The sequence below is a fragment of the Megascapheus bottae genome, unplaced genomic scaffold (genome assembly GCF_031878675.1).
Source record: "Megascapheus bottae isolate mThoBot1 unplaced genomic scaffold, mThoBot2.hap1 HAP1_SCAFFOLD_43, whole genome shotgun sequence".
Lineage (NCBI taxonomy): Eukaryota > Metazoa > Chordata > Mammalia > Rodentia > Geomyidae > Megascapheus > Megascapheus bottae.
In genome coordinates, this window is record NW_028327392.1 from 1601848 (window position 1) to 1629578 (window position 27731).

Consider the following 27731-nt stretch of genomic DNA (forward strand, 5'->3'; position numbering starts at 1 on the left):
TTCCTTTTGATCATTTTGATCATTTATTACAAAGCTCTGATTCTCAAATGCAGTGTTCTTGAAGGTCACCTTGGCACTTGTGGAAGTGGAAAGTCATAGGTTCAAAGAGTGATGCAGAATCTGTCCACTCAGCAATGGGCTCAGTGACTGTCATTGAGACGTTTTGTTGGATGTCACCTTGAGAGCAGTAGAGACAGCATATGGACTGAGGAGATGCCTCTTTACCCACAGCCATTTCTGAAATGTTCAAGAAATTCTCAAGACTGTGCACCTTTTCCAGGAGAAATTGGCTAATTTCCTTTTTAATCCCAAAGGAAGCTTTCAGAATGATTCCCAGGTTCCTGTTGTAACTTCTGTACATGCACACAAGTGTAGTGTGTTGTGAGGTTTAGGTAATATATTTGAATTTAATCTCTAATCTATGAGTTATCAAATCAGTGTAAAAAGTGACCATTTTCAAACCACTTTGTCACATGGGACACTGATCCCATCAATTCTTAGCCCACATTTATTCTTATTTTCCTGGATTTTAAGCTCTGAATCCGTAACAACCCTAGTGTAGCCAAGCTATTTCCATCAATATCTGGACCTACAAATTCCCATTAGAGAAGACTGACTCATCTGTTTGGCACATGGAATAAAATTCTCAGTTTCAGTGATATTTTTGCTGGTTTCTCTTCTCAGGCCTATATTATTCCTCCTTTATTAAAATCCTCCAATGACCAACTGAAATTCTACTTTCTAGAATATGCTTTGTTATTCAAACTTTCTGCTGTATACTGCCCTCCCATAGGACACACTTGCACACTTCCTTATAAAGCTTGAAAACAATATATTATTTTCATATTGTTCTGTATGTAGAAAACTTCCTGAAAACTTGAAAATCATGTGAGAGTCTTCTGTGGGTATGTTTCTTGAAGCCTAGCATAGCTTTCTTCTTAATCTATGATGGTATATGAATATCAGAGTAATACATGGGATAATTTCATAGTTGTTAATCCCCAAACTTGACCTGTTTGTGGTCATTCCATTCACTGGAATGGCTCATTGACCTCATCAGCAACATAATATTTGTCATGAAAGTGGGGTCAATTATTCATTGCTTCTTGAACATCAATATACTGTTTCAGACTGAAGTTAAAGTGCATCCTTAAAAGAATATAAAAATCGGATGATTCACATAGAACAGTCATGTGTATTACATTAGAAATTCCTGGTCATATAGGATGAGACTAAATGAAAGGATCTCTAGGATATTGAAACAAGAGCTTTATCTTGTGTGATTGTGGCTCTTAATGCACTCCGTTATTCCTCTTCTGTTTAGTTTCCTTCTGGTTAATCTCATATTGTTGTTACTGTATCTGACTTTGTGACCTGGTATATTGTATGTATGTTTATTTGATTATTTAAAATAGGAAAGAGAAGTGGGGAAACCATATGATTGGGAGAGGTGTTGGGAGAGGAAAATGGGGACAAAACCATGAGAGGTGGTATCAATATGTGAGAAGTAAGACACCTACTATCTGGTGAATATAACTGTAATCCCTCTATACATTACAATAAACAAAAAGACACTTGTCAAAAATGAATACTTTGCTTCTCAAGTGTAGTCTTAAGATAGCTATCAAACATTTGGAGCCCAGTACCTTTACCACTTCAGAAAAAAAATACTGCTATTTTCTATATGAAATTACTGAGCTATGAAATTATGAGTATATAATGAATTAAGGATGATTTCATGAGTGAAAAAGAATACTAATCGCTGGCAACACTTTGAGTTCCTAATTCCATGTGTTCATTAACAGGTTGTCCATGATATTGATACCAATAGAGCAATCTTTTTGGTGCCCAACTGTCCGGACTTATGTGATGATATAAAAGTAAAATTTTCTTCTTCGGTGAGTCCTCAAGTATCCTGCATGATTGTATGCTCTTTTGTTTGGTCTGGGTTTGCGATTTCCTTTGCTGCAGTTCCCTAAAATATAAAGGACAGATAAAAATGCATGTCTCGGGAAGGGGAGGAAAACACAAAACAAAGTCATCAGGATTTCTTGTATATATTTAAAATATTTCTGATCACTTTCTTCTGAATTGTAAGCACTTGATATCTGTTACTTATCAAATGAGAAAAGTATGAAAGCAAAGATGCTAAAAAGAACCCGACATTGTTGGCTTTCCATAAGAGTAATTACAGTTATGTTGTCCATCTTTTAAACACGTCGTGATCAGTGTGTTTACCAAATGTGAGGGAGATTTTACTTTCCTGTCCATAATTATCTATTGACTTGCTATCATTAGTATGACTGTGTAATTTTAATGGATCAGCCGTACATGTCATGTCTGAGTGTCATATATGACTATAATGATTTTCTATGAAATCATCTATTCCTACTCTCAGTAAGAACTTCCATGTGTTCTGTATGCTCTCCTTCATTACCTGCTTGCTCACTGCTGAGCAGTCTTAGGTTCTGAGATATGAATGTGAATGTTGAAGCAAGTGACCACCTGGGAAGTCTCTCCATTTCAATGTTTCCCCTTGGATAACAGAACCACTGTGAATTCTTGCTTAGCTAGTGTCTCTAAACAAACACTGTGGTTTTTTTCCCTGGTGCAGGGGGTCTTGATGAGAGCTAGTTTTGTGATTATTAAGGGTTAAGATGGGATGGCATGCTTGTGAAAAATGAGGAAATTATTAATTACTGGTTTGTTTTGGTTTTGGCCATACTTTGGTTTGGATTTTTGCTTGGTTTACTTGCTTGGCTAAACATCTATCACTCGAGTCATGCCTCCAGCCTGTTTGTTTGCTGGTTAACGTGGAAACAATATTTTACTTTTTGCCATGGCTGACTTTGATCCTCCAGATCTCAGCTTCTTGTGTAGCTAGCCATCACCAATATTGATGCCTAATTATTCAAACTAGCTGTCAGTTATGGAAATAGATGTGAGTACTAGGTCTTTGGGCTGACTCTCAAGGACTCTGTCTCTGGACAGGACCATACATTCCAGCTTTGTTGTGATGGAGCTCCAGGTGAAATGGCTGTGGATGCTGTACAGTGTGTCTTTCACAGGATGATTGTTTACCCTGGTGGGGAGTGGCTTCATGTCTAATTGGCCCACTGGTGACCATGGATGCTCCTCACAGGAAGCTTGTTTGTACTGACAGATGACCTATATCTGCTGTCTGACTTTCTACCAAATTAATCACTCTAGGAAAACCCTGAATAGAGCAGGTTGTATATGCTTATTACATAAGTCACCAACAAAGCATGAAAACACAACACAGTGAATAAGAGAAGCAGTTTATGACAGAGAAGGGAAAGGCAGCACATCTTGCAGGGCCAGTGGATGGAGGGGAGCCATCCAGGGGAAACTGATACCTGACCAGTAGAGGGACACAAGGCAACCTTAGAAGCAAATAACATTCTCTCGGGGGCCAGGTGTGACCTTAGCAGGTTTTCCATGGGAGGTTTCATTGTGGTCCAAGGTGCTGTAACACAAGTAGTCACTATGACATATCTTCAGAGGTCCCTGGTAGTATGGAGTCACTAGGTCAAGTGCATTGTATCTGCTTTCACATAGACAGGTGATCACTAGAAAATGGGTGCATGAGACAAGTGTCTAGCTCATTCCCACTGAGGAACTGAGAGGTAGCAGAGACTGGAAACTGTTGGGGGTGGCTGTGCCCTGCTTCTGGTATTCCAGCCTAACAGAGTCAAAATGAAAGCAGAGCAAACAGAAAGGATGAAGAATTCATCACAGTATGTTTGGGGTGTGTGTGTGTGTGTGTGTGTGTGTGTGTAAACATAGGTCTTTAGTTGATTCTTTAGTGGTGTTCTAATCAGATTGAGAGATCATTGTCTATATTAATCATATAAAAACATCCCTGAAGTTGAATTGGTGCCAAATGGTCATTCTATGTTTAACTTATTGAGAAACCCACAGACGCTTTTCTACCATTGCTTTCCCATTTGGCATTTGTGTCAGCAAGGTCTGAGGACTCCAGTGGTCTGTGGTTTTGCTGAATTTTGTTGGTGATCCTAGTGGGTGAGACAGTAGACGTCCAGCTCTGCTCTGCATGTGCTTGCCACCTTTGGGGTATACTCTCTGACTAACTGAAGTATATGCTCAAACCCTTGGTGTTTGTTGCATCTGCTTTTGTTTTTCAGACATTAGTTTTTGAATTAAAAATATTGTGAATACAAGATCCCATCCAGATACAAAATATGCCTATGTTTCCCTCTATTTTGGTGCTATATTTTTTCACCCTGATTATGTCTTTTAATGAAACCCAACTGAACACTTGTTTTCTATTTCATTGTAGTAATTTTGATCCTTTATATTTTTAATGAAAAAGTATTCTCTTCAAGCCTCTGAGTACATTGTAATAGATAGGATGTTGCAATTGATGTACACAAAAAGGCAGAAGGAAGGAACATCAACCCCAATGCAATTATTAGTTTTTGGTATCCATTTTATTATACAAATCACCTCTTTCTTTAATCATGTGTTTTTAGAAGCTTCCAAACTATTATGATGACTGCGCATTCTTCATGTGGTTCCATACATCTCTCATAGAGAAAAACAGGTAAGGACAGATTGTAAGACAGATTGGCAATTCCTTTGCCTACTATACTAAGCTCATTTTCTACAAAAATAAAGAATTGCTTAAGCAAACATTTCCTATCCCCTACCATGAGGCAATGTGTCAGTGAAGAGGCAATTACCCAGATCATAATAATGATCAAGTTCTCTCACGAAGTGTACATCTACCCGGTTCCTGGAATATAGAAAGGTCTAAGTGGATGTCACTTTATTGGGTCATGATTGTGGGATTAGTCTAGGGAGGCTTTAGCTGGCTTTCTTCTGCTGTAAGCACATTTCCATGTAGGACAGAAGTTTTAAGGCCTGAGAACTATTAACAATTTCAAAAGCATTGTTTGGTTAACATCCCCTTTGAAAAGGTTTCCTCATGACTGAATGATGTATTATTGCTAAGAACCTACTACTTTATCTAGAAGCTCATTCCTGAACCTACAAAGACTCAGTTTTCAGGAGTATTGACCTGTGGTGGTAAAAAGAAAAACACTTTCTAGATCATTCACATCAAGGCAGAAATGACTGTTGCCATGTCCTCAGAAAAGTGTGAGGATAGATATGAAGACCTTGGAGCTGGGGGAGGTGGCTCAGGCCTATTATCCTAGCTACTCAAGAGCCTGATCTGAAGATGAAGGCTCAAAGCCACCCTGGGCACTAAAGGACCTGAGACTCTTATCTCCAATTAACCTCTAGAAAAGGGAAATAGGGGTTGAGTTAAGGGTAAGGTGTTATTCTTGGGTTGTAGAGCTCAGGGACAACACTCAGGCCCCATGACCCACCAAGAGGGAGAGAGAGAGAGAGGGGGGGGCGGGGAGGAGAATGAAGACCTTGGGTCATGAGTTTGTCCTAGTGGTAGAGTGCTTGTCTAACATGCACAAAGACCCAGATTTGATTCCTCGGTACCACATACATAGAAAAAGCCAGAAGCTGGATAGTATTGGTTACATCCAGTGCCAGACTTCTCTTGAAATCTGAACTGGGCCTGATAATACCTCAAATCTATTAAGACAGCAGCAAGAAAGCCTCATTTCTACAGATTTGTAACTCACATACAATTTGATTTTGGAAAGAGTAAATTCTACATTTAAAGGAAAAATTCTATCAATTTTCCTACGTGTCCAGCTGTCTCTTGAGCAAAGTCCTCGACAAAGGCAGGGTGTTTACTTGTTGCTTCTTGTCAAACTGGTTCTTGCTAAAGGATAGCTTTGTCCTTTCCAGCACCATCATCTCATTGGAGATTATAAGAACATTGGATCCTCCTTTTTGTAGTCATTTCTGGAAAATTGGTATCATTTTTTCCTTGCTTGATAAATCTTTTTTTTTGCCAGTCCTGGGCTTGAGCTCAGGGCCTGAGCACTGTCCTTGGACTTTCTCAAGGCTAGAGCTCTACCACTTGAGCCTCAGCACCACTTCCGGCTTTTTTCTTTTTTTTTTTTTTTGCCAGTCCTGGGCTTGAGCTCAGGGCCTGAGCACTGTCCTTGGACTTTCTCAAGGCTAGAGCTCTACCACTTGAGCCTCAGCACCATTTCTGGCTTTTTTGTACTTATGTGATACCAAGGAATCGAACCTGGGTCTTCATGCATGGTAGGCAAGCACTTTAACCACTAGGCCAAACTCCCGGCCCAATTCCGTTTTTTTTCTATGTATGTGGTACCGAGGAATCGAACCCGGGTCTTCATACATGCTAGGCAAGCACTTTAACCACTAGGCCAAACTCCCGGCCCTTGATAAATCTTTTTTACACTGATGAGATTGTGGCTTAGACAAAAACATCATTTCACCGATTCAGGGCGATATAGCTGGGCACTGGTGGCTCAGTGACCTGTCATTCTAGCTACACAGGAGGCTGAGATCTGAGGAACAGTTTGAAGCTAGCCTGGGCAGGCATGTCTATGTCACACTTATCTCCAATGAGTCCTTGAAAAATCAGAAATGCAACTGGAGCTCAAGTAAGAGAGGGTCAGCTTGAGCAGAGAAAGTTTATTGAGAACTCAAGGTCGGGAGTAGAAACCCCACTACTGACATTAATGTAAACAAAGACAAATACAAAAAAAACCCCAGAACACTATTTAATTACGAGGTTTCATTATACACCCAATTATGTCTTGGTAATTATTGTGACAGTCCTGGGGCTTGAACTCATGGCTTCTGCACTGTTCTTTGGCCTTCTCAAGGCTAGAGTCCTACCACTTGATCCACAGCACCACTGTCAGCTTTTCCTATGTATGTGGTACTGAGTCATTGATCCTGGGTCTTCATGCATGCTAGGCAAACACTCTTACACTAGGCCAAACTCCCAGCCCCTTGGTAACTTTTGTTAATTATAAACACTTAGAATATATGTTTGTTTGTTTATTTGAAGTAGGGAAAGGGGCGAAACAACATGATTGGAAGGGGGTGTGTGGAGGGAAACAGGGAGAAACACATGAGAAGGTGTATTAATGTGTGAGAAGACCTGCACCTCCTACTACCTGACAAATGAAATTTAAAAAGTTTTACAAAACACTTAGATAATATGCTCAATGTGGGTGTCAGTAATTCTCTAACAGGCATGTTGTGACTGATCAATTTGTTTCTGAAGATTAAGGTCTTTTATGTCATTCCAAAGAGGCAGAATGGGCTAAGTAGTGAAGACAAGTAGGACTTAAATCCTGGTTGCAGCCAGCAAGTCTCTTTGTAAACAAGGGTGTGCTATTGGATGACTATTCTGTTTTGGTTTTATTGTTCTTTTTTTAATGTCGGGAGAATGTAAAGATGGATTATAGTTATATTCCTCAGGTAGTAGGTGCATTACTTCTCATATAATTGTACCCCTTCTCATGCTTTTGTCCCCTCCTCCACCTCCCAGTCCTCTCTTTTCCCCCCATCCCTTCCCTGTTTCAAATAAACAAATAAATGTGTATACAATATACCAGGTAGCAAGTCACACACAGTAACAACATGAGAAAAACCATAAGGGCAAAAAAACGAGAAGAGAAATAACATAGTACATTAAGAACTACAATCACATACTGTAAGCCCTAAAAGAAAATGTAATGACTTTTTTTCCTGTCCTTAGACTTTATTTAACACGAGCTGACCTGGACAATCCACATAAAGAAAAGACATGGAACATATATCGTCCAGACTTTGCTGTAGATATATTCTTTGAAGAAGTCTTTCAGTGACAAACACACTATCTTTATACCCATCACTGTTTAAATTTTCTGTATGTTTATTAAATAAATTATATATTGGTAATAGTAACCTGTCTTCAGAGTGTGTATGTTTCTATGAACTCATCAATGCATGTATACATATGTACATACATCATAATCTTGAATTGGCTAGTTTATGAATTTACCAATTGTATGTCTCCACAACTACTGGCCTTCTCTCAACTCATTTTCTTTCTTCCCTGTGTATCCATTTTTCAGAATTGCTACAAAAAAGCCAGGAGTGGTGGCTCACTCCTGTAATCCTAGCTACACAAGAGGATGAGATCTGAGGATCTGGGTTCAAAGCCAGCCAGGGTACTAAATACCATGAGACTGTTATCTCCAAGTAACCACTAGGAAAACCGGAAGTGGCCCCTGGCTCAAGGGCCAGGGCAATAGCCTTGAGCTGAAGAGCAAAGGGATTGTGCCCAGGCCCAGAGTTCAAACCCCATGACCAGCAGAAAAATAAAAAAGTACTGCTAGAAAAATATGCATATAATTTACATCATTCTACCTCTAATAGTCTATAGTGAAAATAATTTATTTCCAATACACTATGTTACAAGCTCTTTAAATTTTAAAAAGAGTTTTCAGGTAAGATAGGTATTTAGAACTACTTATGTTCCAGCAGTAACCCTCTTGGGAATTTATCCAAAAGACTGAAAGTCAGTATACAATAAAGATATATATATATATATATATATATATATATATATATATATATATATATACCTCCATGTTCATTGATGCACTAATTACTATACAACCATGTTAAGGAAACAGCTCAGATGCCCTACATCAGATTGATCCAGAGAGAGAGGAAGAGTGAGGAATTTTATATCAAAATGGACCTAGGTAACTTGAGAAATGGAAAAGATTGGGAGAAATTGGGAAAAATGATTGAAGGCGTGGCATGGATCAACATGCATTGCACTCAGAAAGTGACATGTTCGATTGAAACCACTAATTAAATATAATGTACTAATTAAATGTAATGCAGAAAAGATTTTCCAAAGATGTTTCAACTGGGAGATAATGCCTCATGCCTGTAATCCTAGCTACTCAGAAGGCTAAGATTTGAGGATCCCAGTTCAAAGACTGCCTGGTCAGGAATGTATGTGATTCAGATGTCCAGTTAATCACGTCCCCAAAAAAGTAAGAAGTGGATTAAGTGGTAGAACACTACACTAGAGCCAAAAAGCTCATGACAGTGCCCTGGCCCTGAGTTCAAGCACATAATGGGCACATACCCAGGTACATTCCCGCATGTATGGGCTCTCCCCCTCTCTCTCCCTCCCTCTCTCTCTCTCTGTCTCCCTCTCTCTCTCTCTCTTTTTCTCTCTCTCCCTCTCTCTCTCTTTTGCTCTCTCTCTCTCTCTCACACACACACATACATACATATGCACACATGCACACACAAATTTTAAAAAGGAAAATAGACTTTTCAATATCATAGAAGAGCAAAGTTATTAGTATACTTCGGTAGCTACTTTAGAGAGTTATTCATGATAATTCTAAAAATAGTAACATTTATGGAGCCCAATCATAATAAATCGCACTGCCTAGAAGCTCTTCAATAGTAAATTCATTTAGTCCTCATAATTCAAGTGCTATCATTACTCCTATTTTCCTGGGAAATTAGAAGTTTGGACAATTAGATATATCAAAAAATTAGTAAAGTAACAAATTCAGGATTTACACCCAACATAGTAATCTAATACCTTGGATAGCATGCCAGTAAGGGAATAGCTTTCTCTATTTTTTCTTATTCACTTGGTACCATAATGATGGACTCTTAATCACCAAGAAGCCAGGTACTCTGCATCCTCTACCAAACTAAAGCTAAACCGTAAACCGCTGACAATTTGCATAATCCTTAGTCTACCCCCAGGCTCCCACCCCCTTTAGGGTGGAATTAATCCAGGATCAGAATATAACTCTGAAATCCTGTCTGGACTCGGGCGGTGCCGGAAGAAGGTTCGGTTCGTGAGACGGTTTAAATCCCACCTGTGAGGCAGCGTGGCTGCAGAGCCAAAGCTTGGAGCTTCAGCCTCGGCTCTGCAGGCTGCGCGGCTGGGAGCCAAGAGCGTGAGTGGCCATGGAGGAGCCGACTGAGCAGGAGCACAGGTTGCAGGAGGTGCTGCACTTGGTGCTGGGGCTGAGCCAGCGGCACCTCCAGGGGTTCCTCATGGCCAAGATGCAGCGCTAGGCCTCGGCGGAGGAGTTCCTGCAGCACCTGGAAGATGCGCTGGACCTGAGCGCGCCCGCGCGGGACTTCGCCATCCAGCTGTGGCACAAGGTACCAGGGAAGCCGGTGGTAGAAAAGCCAGCTAGGGTCGCAGAGCGAGAGGCTCGAGCCCTGCTAGAGAAGAACAGATCTTACAAGTTGTTGGAACAGAGTGAAGAGAGCAGTGAGGAAAGTGGGATTCTGAGTAAGAGCAGCCTCCAGAAAAAGCATAAAAAACGGAAACATCCCAGGAAGAAGCACTGTGATGAGGAGGAGGAAGAAGAGGAAGACATTTCTAAAAAAAGGAAAAGGAAGACAGGGGAGCATGAAGAACGGACACCGAAAGCAGAATCAGAGGACGGGTGGAGAGAAGGAGAGCGCCTTCGGGACGCGATGCCTTTGTGGAGCAAATGCGTCAGTGGGACAAGGCTCGGTCTCGCCATGTCCTGGAGCGCTCAGACAAGGAGGCTGATGAAGGGGCTCAGAAGCGCCTCACGATGGCTGAAGAAGACCAGAAAGCCGTGGGAAGGAACACAAACAGATCTTGATACCAGCACCTTTTCTTTCTGTACATTGTTTAATTCCTGTTAAATAAAATTATTTTTTAATAAAAAAAGTCATATTGCCTCACGTGATATGTCAATTTTTTTCCTGCTCCCTTCAGTCAGGAATTCAGTTGGTTTGGGGATCATAGATGTGAATTTCGCTTTTCCATTTGAAAGTAGGATCAGTAAGGACTGAAAGGATTTGGAAAGAAATGGGTAGGTATTTCCAAGCCAAGAATAATGTCTGCTGTTCAGCACCCACCAAGAATGCTCAAATTGCTCCATGCAACAAGATATTATACAAAGGAATTTGATGACAGGAAGCAGTGCTTTGGGCTGAGGGCACAGCTGTGTGGTAAAGACTCCCTAGCACACAGAGGCCCTACCAAAAATTGAACTAAATATCAGAAAAGAAAAGAAATTGCATACTAATTTCAGCACTAGCAACCTTGTTAAGCACATTTGAGGCTGTTCATTCACGCATTGACCTATTGATCCATTCATACCTCATAACCACCCATCCGTCCATTCAGCTCTCCATCCTCCCATACAGACAATCATTCATTATCCATTTCTCCATCCATCATCCATCTTTCTATCCATTCATTTGTTGAGGACATTTTGCAAATGCATAAGAGAGAACTGAAGGCTACCCTGGTAGATAGGGAAAGTGGTACAATCTGTATTCATTTACACAATAGCCACCAGCCACAGATAGCATGACAGAGTACAATTAGTTCCATTGAAATGAAATGAAAATTTCAGGGGGTGCTTAACTACAGAACTTACATTGGATTGGGGAAGACTTATCAATTTCTTTCCAAACCACAGTCCAGCCTTTACTGCTTCTCTTTCACTTTGAAAAACAAAATTCACATCTGAAATTCTAAAACTGCTTTAATCCTTGACTCAGGCAATCATGGAAAAATGGACATGTTAGGTGAATAAAAAGGCCTTGAGCTCAAGTGCCAGCACTGCTACCCCTCCCCCCAAAAATGTCATGAATAGAAATGTAGGTGAAGCCCTATGGTAAACAAGGACAAGGCCAGGACTTTGATTCCCAGGAAGAAACACACACACACACACACACACACACACACACACACACACACACACACACACACTTCTCATAAATGATTCTTGGTTATCACTAACTCATCTTTGGCTAATGATGTGCTGTAAAAATAACAGCTAGATTTCAGTGAATGCTTCCCCTAATATAGAAATTCTTTAATAAAACTGTCCTTGCCTTCATATGCTGCTTTAGAATGTGTAATAGTATGCTTACAGCTTATAACACCTCAGGCCTCCTGTGTTTTACATGTTAAGTACATTTCCTTAGCAGCTGTAGTTTGATGGTTTAAATAGATGTAAGACTTTTACATTTGGCAACTTACAGTAATGTCTTTATAAAGATAAGATCAAAATTTACTGGTAGGCTCCAGTTATTTTGTAAATGGCAAGTGAGAAACTTTACGCATATGGGCAGATAGTGTGAGTGATATTTTGGGTTAAGGTAGGAAGATGTCAAATTCGAATGTAAAGATCGTGTCCAAAGTCCACAAGAATGAGCTGGATTGCTTCTCTGGGCATGACTCAGCTACCTCCCAGGCCTCTTACTCTCTTTCTCACATAGTTCTTCCCGAAGGGAGACTCAGGTAAAGCAGCCAGATGGCTAGTGCAGGTTGGCAGCAGACTAAGAGAAACTGAAAAGAAGACTTTGAATTTCAGTAGTTGTATCTTTCCCCTCTCCTTCTCCTTCTCTCTCTCCCCCTTTCCCTCTCTCTCACCGTCTTCTTCTCTTTCCTCCTGATTCTTTCCCTCCTCCTACTCTTTCCTTAATGTGGCACCAATTGAGGACCTAAGGCACTTGTTTGTCTTTTTTCACTCAACATTAGTTCACTACTAATTGAGTTACATTTTCACCCCTAGCTTTTCTTCTGGTTAATTGGAGATGTGAGTCTCATGGACTTTTCTGCTGAGGTAGGCTTTGAACCACTATCCTCAGCCTACAGAGTAGCAAGGATTATAGTTGTGAGTCACTGGATTCAACAACTGTTGTGTTTTCACATTGAGAATTAATTGTAGTCCTAGTTTGTACAAAAAGATTGTAAAATATTACTGATAAATTATTAACCCCAAGAAAGCAGCTACTCTCATTTATTTGAAATAGAGAAATCAAATTGCCTGACACTGGTGGCTCATGTTTGTGATCCTAGCTACTCAGGAGATCGAGATCTGAAGATCGAGGTTCAAAGCCAGTCTATGCATGAAATTCCATGAGACCCTTATTTCCAATTAACCACTAGTGTACTAGTCTTGAGCAAAAACTTCAGGGACAATGCAAGGCCCTGAGTTTAAGTCTCAGTCCTGGCATACATGCCCAAGAGTTATGACAATGTAAATATCTGACAGGAAATCACTACTTTTAGTTAGATTTGTTAGACAGAATAGGTGAGAGGTTTTCGGTGCCTGATAAATTTTTTTATTAGTTAACACATGCTTTTGCAATGGTAGATGTTGGAAATCAAGTTTCCATTCGTGAAACAAATACCTGAGAGTGAACTTCTAAAGAGGAGAGGCTTTGCAGGACATTGATGGCTCACACCTGTAATTCTAGCTGCCCAGAAAGCTGAGATCTGAGGATTGCAGTGCAAATTGAACTTGGTTTGCAAAGGGTATGAAGCTCTTATCTTCAGTTAACAAGAAGATGGAAAGAACCAAAAAGAACAGAAATCCTGGCCAAGTTTGTGAGATCAGTGCTGCGGGTGCAAGAGCTATTTCGTGGCAACCAGCTGGTTTTCACCCATCTTCTTCCAGATGGTTTAGCAGAGTTCGGCTGGCTCTTGCTCCACTGACCTTCCCTCAGAGCTCAGTGAGGATGCCCCTACCAGCTGGGCTGGCAACCTGCAGGTGGACTGCAGTCCATCCAAGCCCCGCCCCAAGGCCCCACCCACCCGCACTTAGACACGCCCCTCCTGCCCAGAGGACCATGGGAGCTGCTTGCCTGGAATCCCTGTGGAAAGCACAGTTGGAGGCCAACGGACAGGGGCTGTTGGTAGACTTACTAAAGGAGCATCTGGAGTTTGCTCGTACATTGACTTTAACTTAAAATATGTACTTTATTTATAATTTAAACGTTTATTTATATATAGTTTACTTATAACTAATAATTTGTTCATTCATTTTGGGGAGTGGGTCCTGAACTGGGGTGGGGAAAGGTCTGGGTTTTCTTGCTCACGGTTAGTGCTATACCATTTGAGCCACACTACTTATGGCTTTCTGGTGGTTTATTGAAGTCTTATGGACTTTCTTGACTGGGTTGGCTTCAAACCATTATCCCGAAGTCTCAGTCTGCAGAGGAGATAGGGTTACAGATATGAGCCACTAACAAATGATAGATAATAAAGGTAAGCTTAGAAGGTAGATCCAAGGAATAATTACAATAGCATATTGAATTAGCCTTTTTCTTTATAGGTCAAAAGTTACCTTGTAAATTGACCATTTTTTATCATCAAATTCTATAAATTCCACAGAATGGGGTTCCATAATGAGTTTCAATAGGGCTTACAGGAGGAAGGAAATGATAATGAAGCTCACTCAGAGACAATGTACTAGATCCAGGAAAACAAAGTTTATGTATAGAAATGGCTATGGGCAAATGAAGAACAACATTTTTTTCCTAGAAATGTAATAAATTATTCCCTTAGGTGTCACGCTTAATGTTGAGAAAGCTATTTGGAAAGAGTCTGATCACTGGACCAAAATACAATCTTAATTCTACATGCTCACAAGGCCATTCCTTTCTGAGCTTGTCAGGGAAAATAAGGCAGTATAAAACTCCTTACCAGCAGGAAAGGGAAAACCATCTAAGGAAATATTGTCCATTCTGAGAGTTATAGACACAGTGAAAATTTGATAAAGAATTAAGCTAACCTCAAAGAATGTTAGTGTGGGCATCTAGGAGGAAAAGGAATCCTTAATGAAGGTTACAAATGGTAGACTAAGTCTTTAATGAGGAAAAGACTTGCCAAAGTAATCGAAGAAATACTTTGGGAAAATACCTATTGTTGAGGTGAAAGAAATTGGAACAAGGTGTTTATAGGTTATTCATGTGAAGTACACAATAACGTGCACTTTAAATTTGCTCATTTTGGTGTTTTTTTTTTTGCCAGTCCAGGGTGTGGACTCAGGGCCTGAGCACTGTTATGTGGTAACTAGGAATTGAACCTGGGTCTTCATGCATGCTAGGCAAGCACTCTACCACCAGACCAAACTCCCGGCCCCTCATTTTGGTATTTTTTTAATGGCAGTCCTGGTGCTTGAACTCAGAGCCTGGGCACTGTCTTGAACTTTCTCAAGGCTAATGTTCTACCACTTGCGCCACAGCACCACTTCTAGCTTTTTCTATGTACATGGTACCAAGGAATTGAACCCAGGGCTTCTTGCATGCTAGGCAAGCACTCTACCATGAGGCTATACTCCCAGCCCTCATTTTGGTATTTTGTGCCTCTCTCTCTCTGTCTCTCTGTCTCTCTCTCTTTGTCTCTCTGTCTCTGTCTCTGTCTTTTGCCAGTCCTGGGGCTAGAACTCACAGCTTGGGCATTGTTCTTGGGCTTTCTCAAGGCTAGCACTATATCACCTGAGCCACATCACCATTTCCAGCTTTTTTTCGGTGTATGGGATACTGAGGAATTGAACCTAGGGCTTCATACATGCTATGTGAGCACTAGACCATTAGAATACTACTGCTCCCAATTCCAGCCCTACTGTTTCTTTTTATTCTGCTAGCTTACTTGTGTCAAATTAATAACCAAAATGTTTCTGTGTGTTCATCTTACATGATATTCAGTATATATTTAAATGATGAAGATCTAGGTCACTGAAGTAATACCTGAAGGAAAAATAAAAGTATTCCAATAAGAATTACATTGAACACCTGAGGAAATATACTTTTGTTATTTCTTATTTAAGGATCAGTGTTTCTTTTGCTGTAAATACCTTGATTTATCTGACTTTACAGGATGTGATTCAGTATATTGCATCAGAAGAGCAAGACAGTTGTGAGGAAACATATCCAGCCTTTGGTATGTTCATTATTTATATTCTATCTTCTCGTATAAGTGGGTTTTGTATTTTCAATAATGTAGCCAAAGGAATTTACTTCCCAGACTACCCTGAACAATTAATAGGTCAAATCAGCAACTGCTATAATTATTTTTGCAAGTATGAGTACTTACTAAAACACTTAAGAAATATCAGCATCATATTAAGTATGATCTTTAGAGTTATGCTCAAAATGTGTGATTGATTTGTGCTTCTGATAATAAATATGCCTCATGTGATAAAACTTTAAATCCAAATCAAAGACTGACTAATTAGTCAGAATTAAGAATCCTATTTTGTCATTAACCCTTAGCTTCTTATCAAAGGGAAATAATTCTTAATGGCTCCCAATTCATAATTTCATATTAAAATCATTAATGCCAAAGACTGGAACAGAAATATATCATGTGGTATGCGTGCCTTACATGTGTGGCTTGAGGGAGAGAAGAGTCTGACATGTGTCTGAAGGAGATGATTGGGAAGGGTGCTGAATATTACAAAAAACCCAGAATATTTCATTTTAATGAATTGGATCAGAAAATACAACCACATTTTTATAGACTGATATAAATATAGCTTAGCATAGATTCACACTGGACTTTCTGCTGTGAGTATACACAGATGAAAGACCCTGTATAGACTATAACCAAGTGGAAGAAAACCATTAATCCATATATCCAATAGAAACTTAGAAATCATGGCTTCATGCCATGTTAAAATTGTGTTGTGTATTCAAAACTGAATCAGTTTCCCTTTCTGAATAGTTAGCTATGGAGACACCATCAGGAAACAAACCATGCATGTTTGCATTGTATTGACATGACAGAGAAGGAATCTGTCAGCAAAGAATTTTTAGCTCTAGAACCCCTTCCAGTGAAGATGTTGAGAAGGATTTACATTTCCTTTGTACCTGAGATGGAAGCCAGAAGGAAGAAAATTCCCTACTCAGACAACAGGTTCCCTAATATGACATTGATCCTCCATGGAAAGAAAGCTGACAGATGAGTGAATCTCTAGGAGGATCATCATCCAGGGAGATGAGCAGAGCATGCCTAGGTTCATCATTTTATCCTGACAGTCAGGGGCTGAGCAGGTGTCAGCTAGAAAGATACCATTATCCTGGCATCTACATTGTTATAATGAACAGAAAGGAATGACAGCGGGAGGACAAGGAGATTTCTCACATTTAAAAAGCAGCTCTTCTTGGGATAGGAGTTTGGCCTAGTGGTAGAGTGCTTGCCTAGCATGCATGAAGACCAGGATTTGATTCCTTGGTGCCACATACACCGAAGTGGTGTTTTGCCTCAAGTGGTAGAGAACTAACCTTGAGGAAAAAGCCTAAAGACAGTGCTCAGGCCCTGAGTTCATGCCCCAGGACTAGCAAAAAAAAAAAGAAGTAACTCTTCTTACCATATACAGCTTATACTTTTGTTAATCAAGAGTCTGGGAATTGGTAGGTCCAAGTTCAAAGCCAACCCATCACAAAAGTCTGGGAGACTCCCTATCCACAATAAGTAGTAAAAAAAGGAGGCAGACAGTGTACCTCATGAGGTAAAGGCCAAGTGTGTATAGAAAGGCGAGAAAGGGTAAGAGAGGCCCTCAGTTTAAAGGCTGAAACCAGCTAAATCTGAAAGCCAAAGAAAGAAAGATAAAGGGATTAAGCAAGCAACTGTCCTTTTGCCTTTTTTTTTAAAGCTTATTATACTTTTTTTATTCACAGAGGAAAGCTGTAAATGGTATTTTCTTCCGTTTTTGGCTGTTGGGCTTGGATTCTGGGCTTGGGTGCTGTCCCTTAGCATTTCAGTTTAAGGCTACTGCCCTACCCCTTGGCCACAGTGCCATTTCCCATTTCCTAGTGGTTAATTGGAGAGAAGAGTCTCACAGTCTTCAGGGTCTTTAGTGCCTGATCTGGCTTTGAATAGAGATTCTCAGATCTCAGACTCCTGAAGAGCTAAGATTACAGGCATGAGACACTGTGCTTGGCTGTAGTTCCTTCTTTCCTTCCTTCCTTCCTTCCTTCCTTCCTTCCTTCCTTCCTTCCCTCCTTCCTTATTCCTTTCTTTCATTCATTCTTTCTTTCTTTTTTCTTTCTTTCTCTTTTCTTCCTTTTTGTTTTTTGCCAGGCTTACGACTTGAACTCAGGGCCTGAATACTGTCCTTATGTTCTCAAGGACAGTGTTCTAGCCCTTGAGCCACAGCACCACTTCCACCTTTTTCTACGTATGTGATACCGAGGAATCAAACATGACACGTGATATGGGATACACAAGCACTCTTACCAATAGGTCAAACTCCTGGCTCAAACATAGTATTTAAAGCTAATGTACAATCTAAAATATATCAACAACTCAAAAAATTGAATCACTCCAAAACTAATCTCCAAAGTAACAACCATCCCATTAAAAATGCGCCAAAGTCTTAAAGAGAGTCTTCTCTGAAGAAGAAACAAAAATGGCCTATAGACACATGAAGAAATGCTCAACATCTCTGGTCATAAAAGAAATGCAAATCAAAACAACTCTAAGATTCCACCTCACTCCAATTAGAATGGCCAGGATCAGGAAAACGAATAATAACAGATGCTGGAGGGGATGTGGCCAGGAGGGATCACTACTACACTGTTGGTGGGAGTGCAAACTCGTTCAACCACTATGGAAAGCAGTGTGGCAGTGCCTCAAAAGGCTAAACATAGAACTCCCCTATGACCCAGCAATTCCACTACTTGGCATTTACCCAACCATCCAGAAACAAGGGCATACTAAATCCACTGGCACAACAATGTTCATTGCAGCACTATTCACCATAGCAAAGATATGGAACCAACCTAGATGTCCCTCAGTTGATGAGTGGATCAACAAGTTGTGGTATTGTACACAATGGAATTCTATGCTGCTGTCAGAAAGAATGACATCACCCCATTTGATAGGAAATGTAAAGACTTAGAAAAAATCATATTAAGTGAAGTAAGCCAGACTCAAAGGAACTTAGGCTCAATGGTTTCCCTCATTCATCATAATCAGTAGAAACCTCGGGCTCTACTAGCAGAGATCTGCAATAGAGCAAAATCTTGATATGTAAGGCCATATAGTATGAAGCTAATTGAAAGGACCTCCAGGATATTGAAACAAAAGCCATATAACAAATGATTGTTGTCCTTAATGTACTATGTTGTCTCTCATCTCCTTTGCTGTCCCTTGGGTACCTCATATTGTTACAGAATCTCACTTTGTTATCTGATATATTGAATTTATTTGTATTTGGTTATTTGAAATTTGATAGGGAAGGGGGGAAAACCAAGATGGGTGGGGGGTGTGGGGGGGAGGGTAATGGGTACCAAGACATGTGAAAGGGTATCAATGTATGTGAATTAATGAACCTTCTATCTGGCAAATATCATGTAACCCTTTTATTAATTACAATAAAAAAATTAAAAAAAGAAAAAGAATAAAGCTAATGTACAGAAGAAAATTTCCATTGAACTCTCTCACATGATTTACTGCTTTCTTGCCAGAGAAAGCTTTTCCTTAATAAATAGATTAATACCCTCTTGGGTCCTTTTGTATCTAGGAAAACACTTGTTTTTCTTCTTGTTGGTGTTGCTTGTTGGTGATGATCCTATGGCTTTAACTCAGAGCTGGGCACCTACATGTTTTTGCTCCTGGTTAGCACTTTCCCATTTGAGCCACAGCTCCACTTCTAGTTTTTTTGGAGGTTTGTTGGAGATAAGTCCCATAGACTTTGATTCCTAAGCTGATTTCAAGCAGGGATTCTGAGACCTCGGCCTCCTGAGTAGTTAAGATTACAGTTGTGAGGCACTAGAGCCCAGCTGATGATACTTTTTCTTTTGCTTAATTCAGTATTAGGATCCCTCTGATTATATCAATATCATCTTTTGAGACATAAGCAATTTTTCTTCTAGAAAGTGTTTTCATATTTTATTTCTAGCCCAGTGAAGATATTAGTACTTAAAATATGTATTTGATACTCAACTATAGTAGTTTAAGTTAAATAAAGAATAAACACAAATATAAAAGCTCTGATTTTCTCTGTATGATGACTTCAGTGTGCAAGATGGAGTTTTAATATCTGTGAAAACTACTTTTATTTCCTCTGGCATCTGTTAAACCACATCTTGTAATTTTTGGGGGGTGGGTCATGGGTCTTGAACTGGGCCTGGGCACTGTCCCTGAGCTCTTCAGCTCAAGTTTACCACCCTACCCTAGGTGTTGTCCTTGAGTTCTTCAGCTTCCCTACTCTTGAGCCAAGCCCCACTTCCCACTTTCTAGAGATTAATTGAAGATAAAGTGTCTCAAGTCCTTTTGTTCTGGGGCTGGCTTTGAACCTTGTTCCTCACATTTCAGCCTCCTGAGTAGCTAGGAGCTGATGTAAACACCTGAGAGCCTTTTATTGCAAGCTTGAGCCTGGGCTCCTAATCATCAGCCACACAGCAGGTTAGAATTGAGAGCCCCGACCCTTCAGTTAGCAGGGTTTTTTTTTTTTTTAGTAATTTGACCATAAGGCACAAGCTGGCCATATGCAAGAGGCCAATAAAATTGTAACATTTCCACCTGGTTTCTTGCCTTTGTTCTTCTGTCAGGAATTTACAGCCCACAGCTTACTCAGGAAATTAGGGGGAAATCTAGAGAGGGGTCTCTTCAGCCTAATAGATTCCTTCTTTTTTTTTTTTGCCAGTCTTGGGCTTTGAGCTCAGGGCTTGAGCACTGTCCTTGGACTTTCTCAAGGCTAGAGCTCTATCACTTGAGCTTCAGCACCACTTCTGGCTTTTTTGTATATATGTATGTGGTAACGAGGAATTGAACCCGGGTCTTCGTGCATGCTAGGCAAGCACTCTACCACTAGGCCAAACTCCCAGCCCTAGATTCCTTCTTAGAGAGGATACTTTCTGGCACTAATTTGATCACTGTGTGTGTGTGTATAGTAAGGCTTGAAATCCAATCCTCAAAAACTTGCTTGGTTGTTTACTTATGGCTGGCTCTGTACCACTTGATCCTCTACTTTCTAGTTTTTTGATGACTAACTGAAGGTAAAGTTCTTCTATATTTACCTACCCCTGGTAGCTATGAACCAAGATCCTCTGAGCCTCTTGAGTAAATAGGATTATAAGAGATGAATTACTGGCATGCATATCTATTGGCATGGGGTTTCTTTCTTTTATTCACTTGTAAGAAATGTCAGAGGAAAACAAATGACTTGTAATTAGGACTACTCAGATAAAACCCATGTTTAACACATGGGTTAACATTCGCTATGCTCATCAACCTTCCGTATGATTTCAAACTTTTATCGCTGTAATGTGTAATTAGATTTCTTGAGCCCTATTTTTGGCAATAATTAGATCACTTACAAGAAAGTTGGTTCTTCCTCTCTTGGTTTTATAAATTGTTGGATATTTCAGGGCAGGATTTATGGAGTGTTAATTTTGCCCTGCTGTAGCAAGGCATCTCTGATGTCCTCTGTTCTGTAAAGACATCACTTCCTGGCAGTGTGTGAACAATAGGTAGTTTCCTGTCATCTCTTCATGTGTTTTATTCCTCAATGTCAGGCTCCTTTCTGAACACACGTGATCCACTGCTCCGTTACATATGCAAGGGGGTCCTGTGTAGCTCTCCTGGATTTCCCTCATACCACTCTGAACTCTCCAGTGCGCTGTCACTTGACACTCATCCTCCTCGCTTCCATCAGCCTGTTTCACTCACCATTGCATCTTGGGAACTTGGAGTGTGCACCACCTAGCTCCCTTCTTTCTTTGCCTTGGTCTGTGCATTCACTGACTCCATTCTCTCAAATAGGTTGTCTTCAAAGTTCTTTAATGTGGTTTGCTTGAATATTTTTGGATTGGCTTCATACAGAAACAGAGCTCAGTGCAGCTTACTCCACCTTAGGTAGAAACAGACTGCCATGAAGCATCAGTAAATATTGTAGACTGGATAAATGCCAGTTCATAGTCTCTCTTCTTGCTTCCTTTTTAGTGTTTAGCTATCAATGTAGCTATTTTCTTCTGGAAAGTACTCCTGTGCCTAAAGAAGGTCAATTCCTAGGAGAAAATGCATTTTATTCCAGCATCTAGTGAATCGATAGTGGCCATTTTTCTGCCTTTCCATTGCCCTAGTCTCTAAGCTAACCCAGAACAAGGATGTAACTCATCTACCTGCAGATCTTCATGTAGTTGTTTCATGAAGTAGAACCTCTTTATGCACTTGGACAGAGAGTGGATGAGAAAATATGTGTTCCTTTATAATAAAAAAATAACACAACCTGACATAGCTTTTTCCCTTGTTTTCTTTCAGGTTGGTTATTTCATCCAGAATGCACTTCATTCATATGTAAAATACATATGAGAATATGCTTGGGAAATATGTGGAGATGCCAAGACAAGGAGCAAAAAAAAAAGCAAAGAATATGTTATCACAGTTACAGTGTGAAGAACAGGAAGGAGAATTTTGTCATTTTGAGGTAAATGCCTATCTATATGTAGTGTTTGACAGTTTGGGACAAGTTAGTTTATCACTGATACATGTAATGATTAAAGGCATATTTCTTAAATCACAATTTTAATGACTTCCTAAAAGGAGAATATACTGAGATCTCATTTTAAAGCAAAACATTTTGAATATGCTATTTGTTGATGCTGCCAGAAAAAATATTCTGTATATAAATAATTTTATATGTTCCTATTTAATTACTTTCAACAAATATTTTTATGTAAAGGATTATAAAATTAAAACATGAGTTGATCAATATCTCAAAAATACTCATAGAAAGAATCTTCATTCACAGCTCCTCAGCACTCAGCCATGTTATGACATATTTCCAATATTACTAACACTATGGATGCAAAGGCATTTTTCATTTATTCTTTTGTTCTGGTTCTCAGAAATGCAAGTTCCTTAGGAGTTCTTTATTGACTAATGAAATGCTGGTATTTCTCCTTGGCAAACCTCACAGGACTGTGGACAGCATGAAGGAGGCCATTGAAGGAATTTCCTTGGTGATTGCACACACTCAGTCTCTTGCCCATACTCCTGTCACAAGGCCTAGCAGCGAGGGCTATTCTACAGAAAAACTTCCACATGTTGCAGAATTGAAGGGAAGTTTCTCTCCTGGAGAAAACCATGTGACTTCTTCCTCAAATGCATACACTTCAGTTGAGAGCCTGGACCAGTACCTGAGCAGGGTCAGTTGCGTCAATGTTTTCCACTGGCTTGCGGTATTTGAATGATTATTCTTCAGTTTTTGACATCCTGACTTGTTTGACTGCCTTGTATGTATTCAGTTAAGATTGCTACCATTCAGTGTTCATAAAAGAATTGGAGATCTTGGCATTTTTTAAAACCTCTAGGTCTCATTCTGAATTGCTACAGGTTTTTTTTTTTTTTTTTTGGTCATGGGACAGGGTGTTGTCCCTGAGCCCTTTCAGCTCAAAGCTAAAGCTCTTGCCCTACCCTGGAGCCCCAGTGCCACTTCCGATTTTGTAGTCGTTAATTTGAGATAAGAGTCTCATTGACTTTAGAACCTGAGCTGGATTTGAACCGTGATCCTCAGATCTCAACTTCCTGAGTAGCTAAGATTACAGGCAGGAGCCATGGTGCCTGGGCAGCTGTTTTTGTTTGTTTGTTATTGTTATGTCTTTTTTGTTCACAGTGGGGCTTCCAGTATCCTCCATACTTGTGTTCTCCATTCGTGGGATAATTTCAACAGTTGCTCTGACTTTATTAATGTTTATCAGATAGTATACTGAAGAGCATTTTATACATGTCCCATACCTTCTCTTGTCATGTCCTCACTCCCCACTGCTGCCCTTACTGCAAAAGGTCCTCTTGTACATTCCTATTATTCATCTTTAAAGTCTAGATTTACAAAATGGAGAGAAGATGTGACATTTGGCTCTCAGTGTGATGTATTTGGCTTAGCATGATGAGTTCTCCTATCCATTGTCCTCATAATGATTTCACTCCATTTTTAGAGCAGACTCATTCCTCATTTTGTCCACATATAGCAGTTTTGTATATACTCATTGATGAGTAGGCAATAGTTTTGATTCCTGTGTTTCAACATTTTTGTTGTTGTTGTTGTTGTGAGACCAGAACTCTGGGCCTGGGCTCTTTCCCTGAGCTCTTCAGCTCAAGGCTAGGGCTCTACCACTTTGAGCTTCAATGCCACTTCCGTTTTTCTGGTGATCAATTGGAGAGTACTGTGCCATGTATTTCCTGCCTATGCTACTTTGAACTGTGATCCTCAGATCTCGTCTCCTGACTAGTGAAGATTGCAGGTGAGAGCCACTGGTGTCCAGCTTCAACTCTTTTGAATAGTGCTAAAATAGGCACAAAGGTACGATGAGAAAAGTTATGTTTTGTGTAACTTGACTCCATAAGGATATGGAAATTAGCATATTTTAAGTTTCTGTGGAAGCGGCATCTGAACTGGTTTGTAAATGAACACTGCTGTCTAGACACATCACTGGCCATGCTCACCACCTGCGTGATTTCACCTCGCAAAACCTGATTGTCCTGCACCATCTCAAGCTTACCCTCCATGCTGGAGCTCATATGCTTACAATTAAATGTCAGCAAATAATTTTATGGACCTGTAAACTTTAAAAATGAACTCTGTTTCATGAATAAAATTGTGTCAATAAAATTTTGTTCAAACACAAAATATTTTTCTATGTGGTTTTGTTATTGTAATATATAGTGGGTTTACAGTTATATTTGCCAGATAGTAGGCGCATTAATTCTCACACACTGATACTCCTCATGTTTTTGTCCTCATTCCCCTTCCCCACCCGATCATCTTGTTTTATCCCCTTCCATTTCTTATTTCAAATAAACAAAATAAATGTATGTACATTATGCCTGGCAACAAAGTCAGATATTGTAATGATATGAGATTAACCAAAGGGCAACAAAAGAGAAGAGAAATAACATAGTACATTAAGAACAATAATCACACAAGATAAAGCTCTTGTTTCCATATTCTGGAGATCCTTTCATTTAGCCTCATCCTATATGGCCTTATGTATCTAGGTTTTGTGCGATTGTAATCCTCTACCAGGAGAATCCTAGGTGCAAACACAAAATCTCTAAATTGTAATTTTCTTGACCACACTTTCACATTAATTTTTTTAAATAACATTTATTGCTGTAAGTCTTTTGGGTGTGATGGTAGATTTCACTTAAGTTCTAAGCAAATAATTGGATTTTACTATGCTACAGGTCAAACTTCCTGTGCCACACTTGTGAGCTCTATACCTTTGTCTTTAAATTCTCATTGTCTTGCCATCACTAGAATGCCTGCTGGATAAGTGAATATTAATAACTTCTATGTTAGGTATTGTGGGAAACCAATATGAGTCTGGGGTCTAACAGAGTTATACTCGAAAGGCCTATATTGAGGACAAAGGGTGAAGAGTACAATCTGCCTGCCTTTATGCAAGGGTGGAGTAACCTTTTTGCCTAAATTCTCACAGGTCATGACAATGTGCTTTGAAAGTATTCCCAGACTTGTTTGGTTACCCTCTCCCTCCAGGAGATAGATTTGCTGAGAAAAACTTGATAGTTGAAACTGGATGATTCTTTATACAAACAATAAGTCTTCTGAGAATTCTTGTTAATATTCAAGTATTGAACTGCAGAGGAAGATGGGTCACAAGACCACCTGAGGGAGACATGTCTGGAGGCAGCAGCTGCTGCTCCACCTTGAAACCGGCCACTCCCACCATTGGCTGTGTGTCCTAGGTGGGCTGTTCAGCACCCAGGGAGGAACCAAGATAATCTAGGGCTGCAAATTCCCGATGCAGTGAGGGAAATCACCTGTGCCCAAAATTCACCTCAGGGAGCTGCCAGCCATTCCTGGGGTCACTGAAAGGCAGGACCGATAAGTAGGCGTGGGCTTCTGCTGGGGCCTTGGGGAGGGTCCACCCGAAGACAGGACCTGGACTGGACGTGGACTTGCTCTGGGGGCGGGTCTACCTGAAGACAGGACCTGGACTGGACATGGACTTGCTCTGGGGCGGGTCTACCTGAAGACAGGACCTGGACTGGACATGGACTTGCTCTGGGGCGGGTCTTCCTGAAGACAGGACCTGGACTGGACGTGGACTTGCTCTGGGGCGGGTCTTCCTGAAGACAGGACCTGGACTGGACGTGGACTTGCTCTGGGGCGGGTCTACCTGAAGACAGGACCTGGACTGGACGTGGACTTGCTCTGGGGCAGGTCTTCCTGAAGACAGGACCTGGACTGGACATGGACTTGCTCTGGGGCGGGTCTACCTGAAGACAGGACCTGTATTGGACGGGGACTTGCTCTGGGGCGGGTCTACCTGAAGACAGGACCTGGACTGGACGTGGCTTGCTCTGGGGCGGGTCTACCTGAAGACAGGACCTGGACTGGACGTGGACTTGCTCTGGGGCGGGTCTACCTGAAGACAGGACCTGGACTGGACGTGGACTTGCTCTGGGGCGGGTCTACCTGAAGACAGGACCTGGACTGGACATGGACTTGCTCTGGGGCGGGTCTTCCTGAAGACAGGACCTGGACTGGACGTGGACTTGCTCTGGGGCGGGTCTACCTGAAGACAGGACCTGGACTGGACGTGGACTTGCTCTGGGGCAGGTCTTCCTGAAGACAGGACCTGGACTGGACATGGACTTGCTCTGGGGCGGGTCTACCTGAAGACAGGACCTGTATTGGACGGGGACTTGCTCTGGGGCGGGTCTACCTGAAGACAGGACCTGGACTGGAGGTGGCTTGCTCTGGGGCGGGTCTACCTGAAGACAGGACCTGGACTGGACGTGGACTTGGGCAGGGGCGGGTCTACCTGAAGACAGGACCTGGACTGGACGTGGACTTGCTCTGGGGCGGGTCTACCTGAAGACAGGACCTGGACTGGACGTGGACTTGCTCTGGGGCGGGTCTACCTGAAGACAGCACCTGGACTGGACGTGGACTTGGGCAGGGGCGGGTCTACCTGAAGACAGGACCTGGACTGGACGTGGACTTGGGCAGGGGGCGGGTCTTCCTTAAGACAGGACCTGGACTGGACGTGGACTTGGGCAGGGGCGGGTCTACCTGAAGACAGGACCTGGACTGGACGTGGACTTGCTCTGGGGCGGGTCTACCTGAAGACAGGACCTGGACTGGACGTGGACTTGCTCTGGGGCGGGTCTACCTGAAGACAGGACCTGGACTGGACATGGACTTGGGCAGGGGCGGAGCCTGAACCAGGATGTCACCGATGCAGCCTCAGCTGGATGCTGGGACACTGGGAACATTTACTTCCGGCTCTTGACGGCCATTTCCTCCAGCTGCACCTAGGGGACTAAGTTCTGTCCCCATGGCCTTCCTGGGGAAGGAGTGGCAGGACTCCTTTTCACCCTCGGGGTTCCCGGCAGCCCAGGTCACCTGTCCTGCCGGCAGTTTTGAAGCGGCCTGGAGCCCATGAGCACCCGGCAGCGGCCTGCGTGGGGGGCCCGGCCCGCCGGTCCACTTGGGCTGTCAGAGCCCAGGCTGCAGAAGAGGTGACCGCTGCTCGTGGAACCTCCATCCTACAGGGGCTGCCAGGCTGGCCGAGTGGTGGGGCCAAAGGCCCAGACTTGCAGTTCTCCAGGCCTAGGAGTTGGTGCCTGCCTGACCCAGTGGGCCGCCTGCAGTGAGAGAAGAGGCATCTAGGCAGTGCCAGACTGGGGGATTTGCCTGGCGGACCTGCCGAAGTTATTCCATGGCCTGGCCTAAATTGCTGCAGCCCCAAGAGCCCCAGGGTTCTGGAAACATGGGGAAGGGACAGGAAGGACTGTGAGTGAAGGGATGGAGGCCAGCCCCTCTTCCTCCCCAGATGAAGAGCAAGTATGCCAGATTGTCTCCCTGTAGCATTTGTATTCAGACTGTGGTCTGCCTGGACTGGCTTCCAGAAGATTTGACCCTGGCCATGCAGCTGCTAATACTGAGTCCTGAATTAAGCAAGAAGAAGAGGTGATGGAGGCCAGGTTCAACGACGAGGGAACGCATGAGGGACAGGAACAGGATTTCTGGAGGCCATCGTAG

The 27731-nt window shown here is 41.6% G+C and overlaps 1 protein-coding gene across 1 annotated transcript in view; it reads left to right on the plus strand.

Annotated features, from left to right (window-relative positions):
• The window catches only part of LOC150039983 (phosphatidylinositol 3,4,5-trisphosphate 3-phosphatase TPTE2-like), a 48677-nt gene extending 24330 nt beyond the window's left edge, over positions 1-24347 (plus strand). The window contains exons 9-12 of the mRNA XM_090327493.1: positions 1806-1898; positions 15589-15652; positions 21980-22145; positions 22638-24347. Coding sequence (XP_090183619.1) covers positions 1806-1898; positions 15589-15652; positions 21980-22145; positions 22638-22911 — 597 coding nt within the window. The 3' untranslated portion in view covers positions 22912-24347. The remainder of the gene's footprint in view (positions 1-1805; positions 1899-15588; positions 15653-21979; positions 22146-22637) is intronic.
• The last annotated feature ends 3384 nt before the right edge of the window (positions 24348-27731 follow it).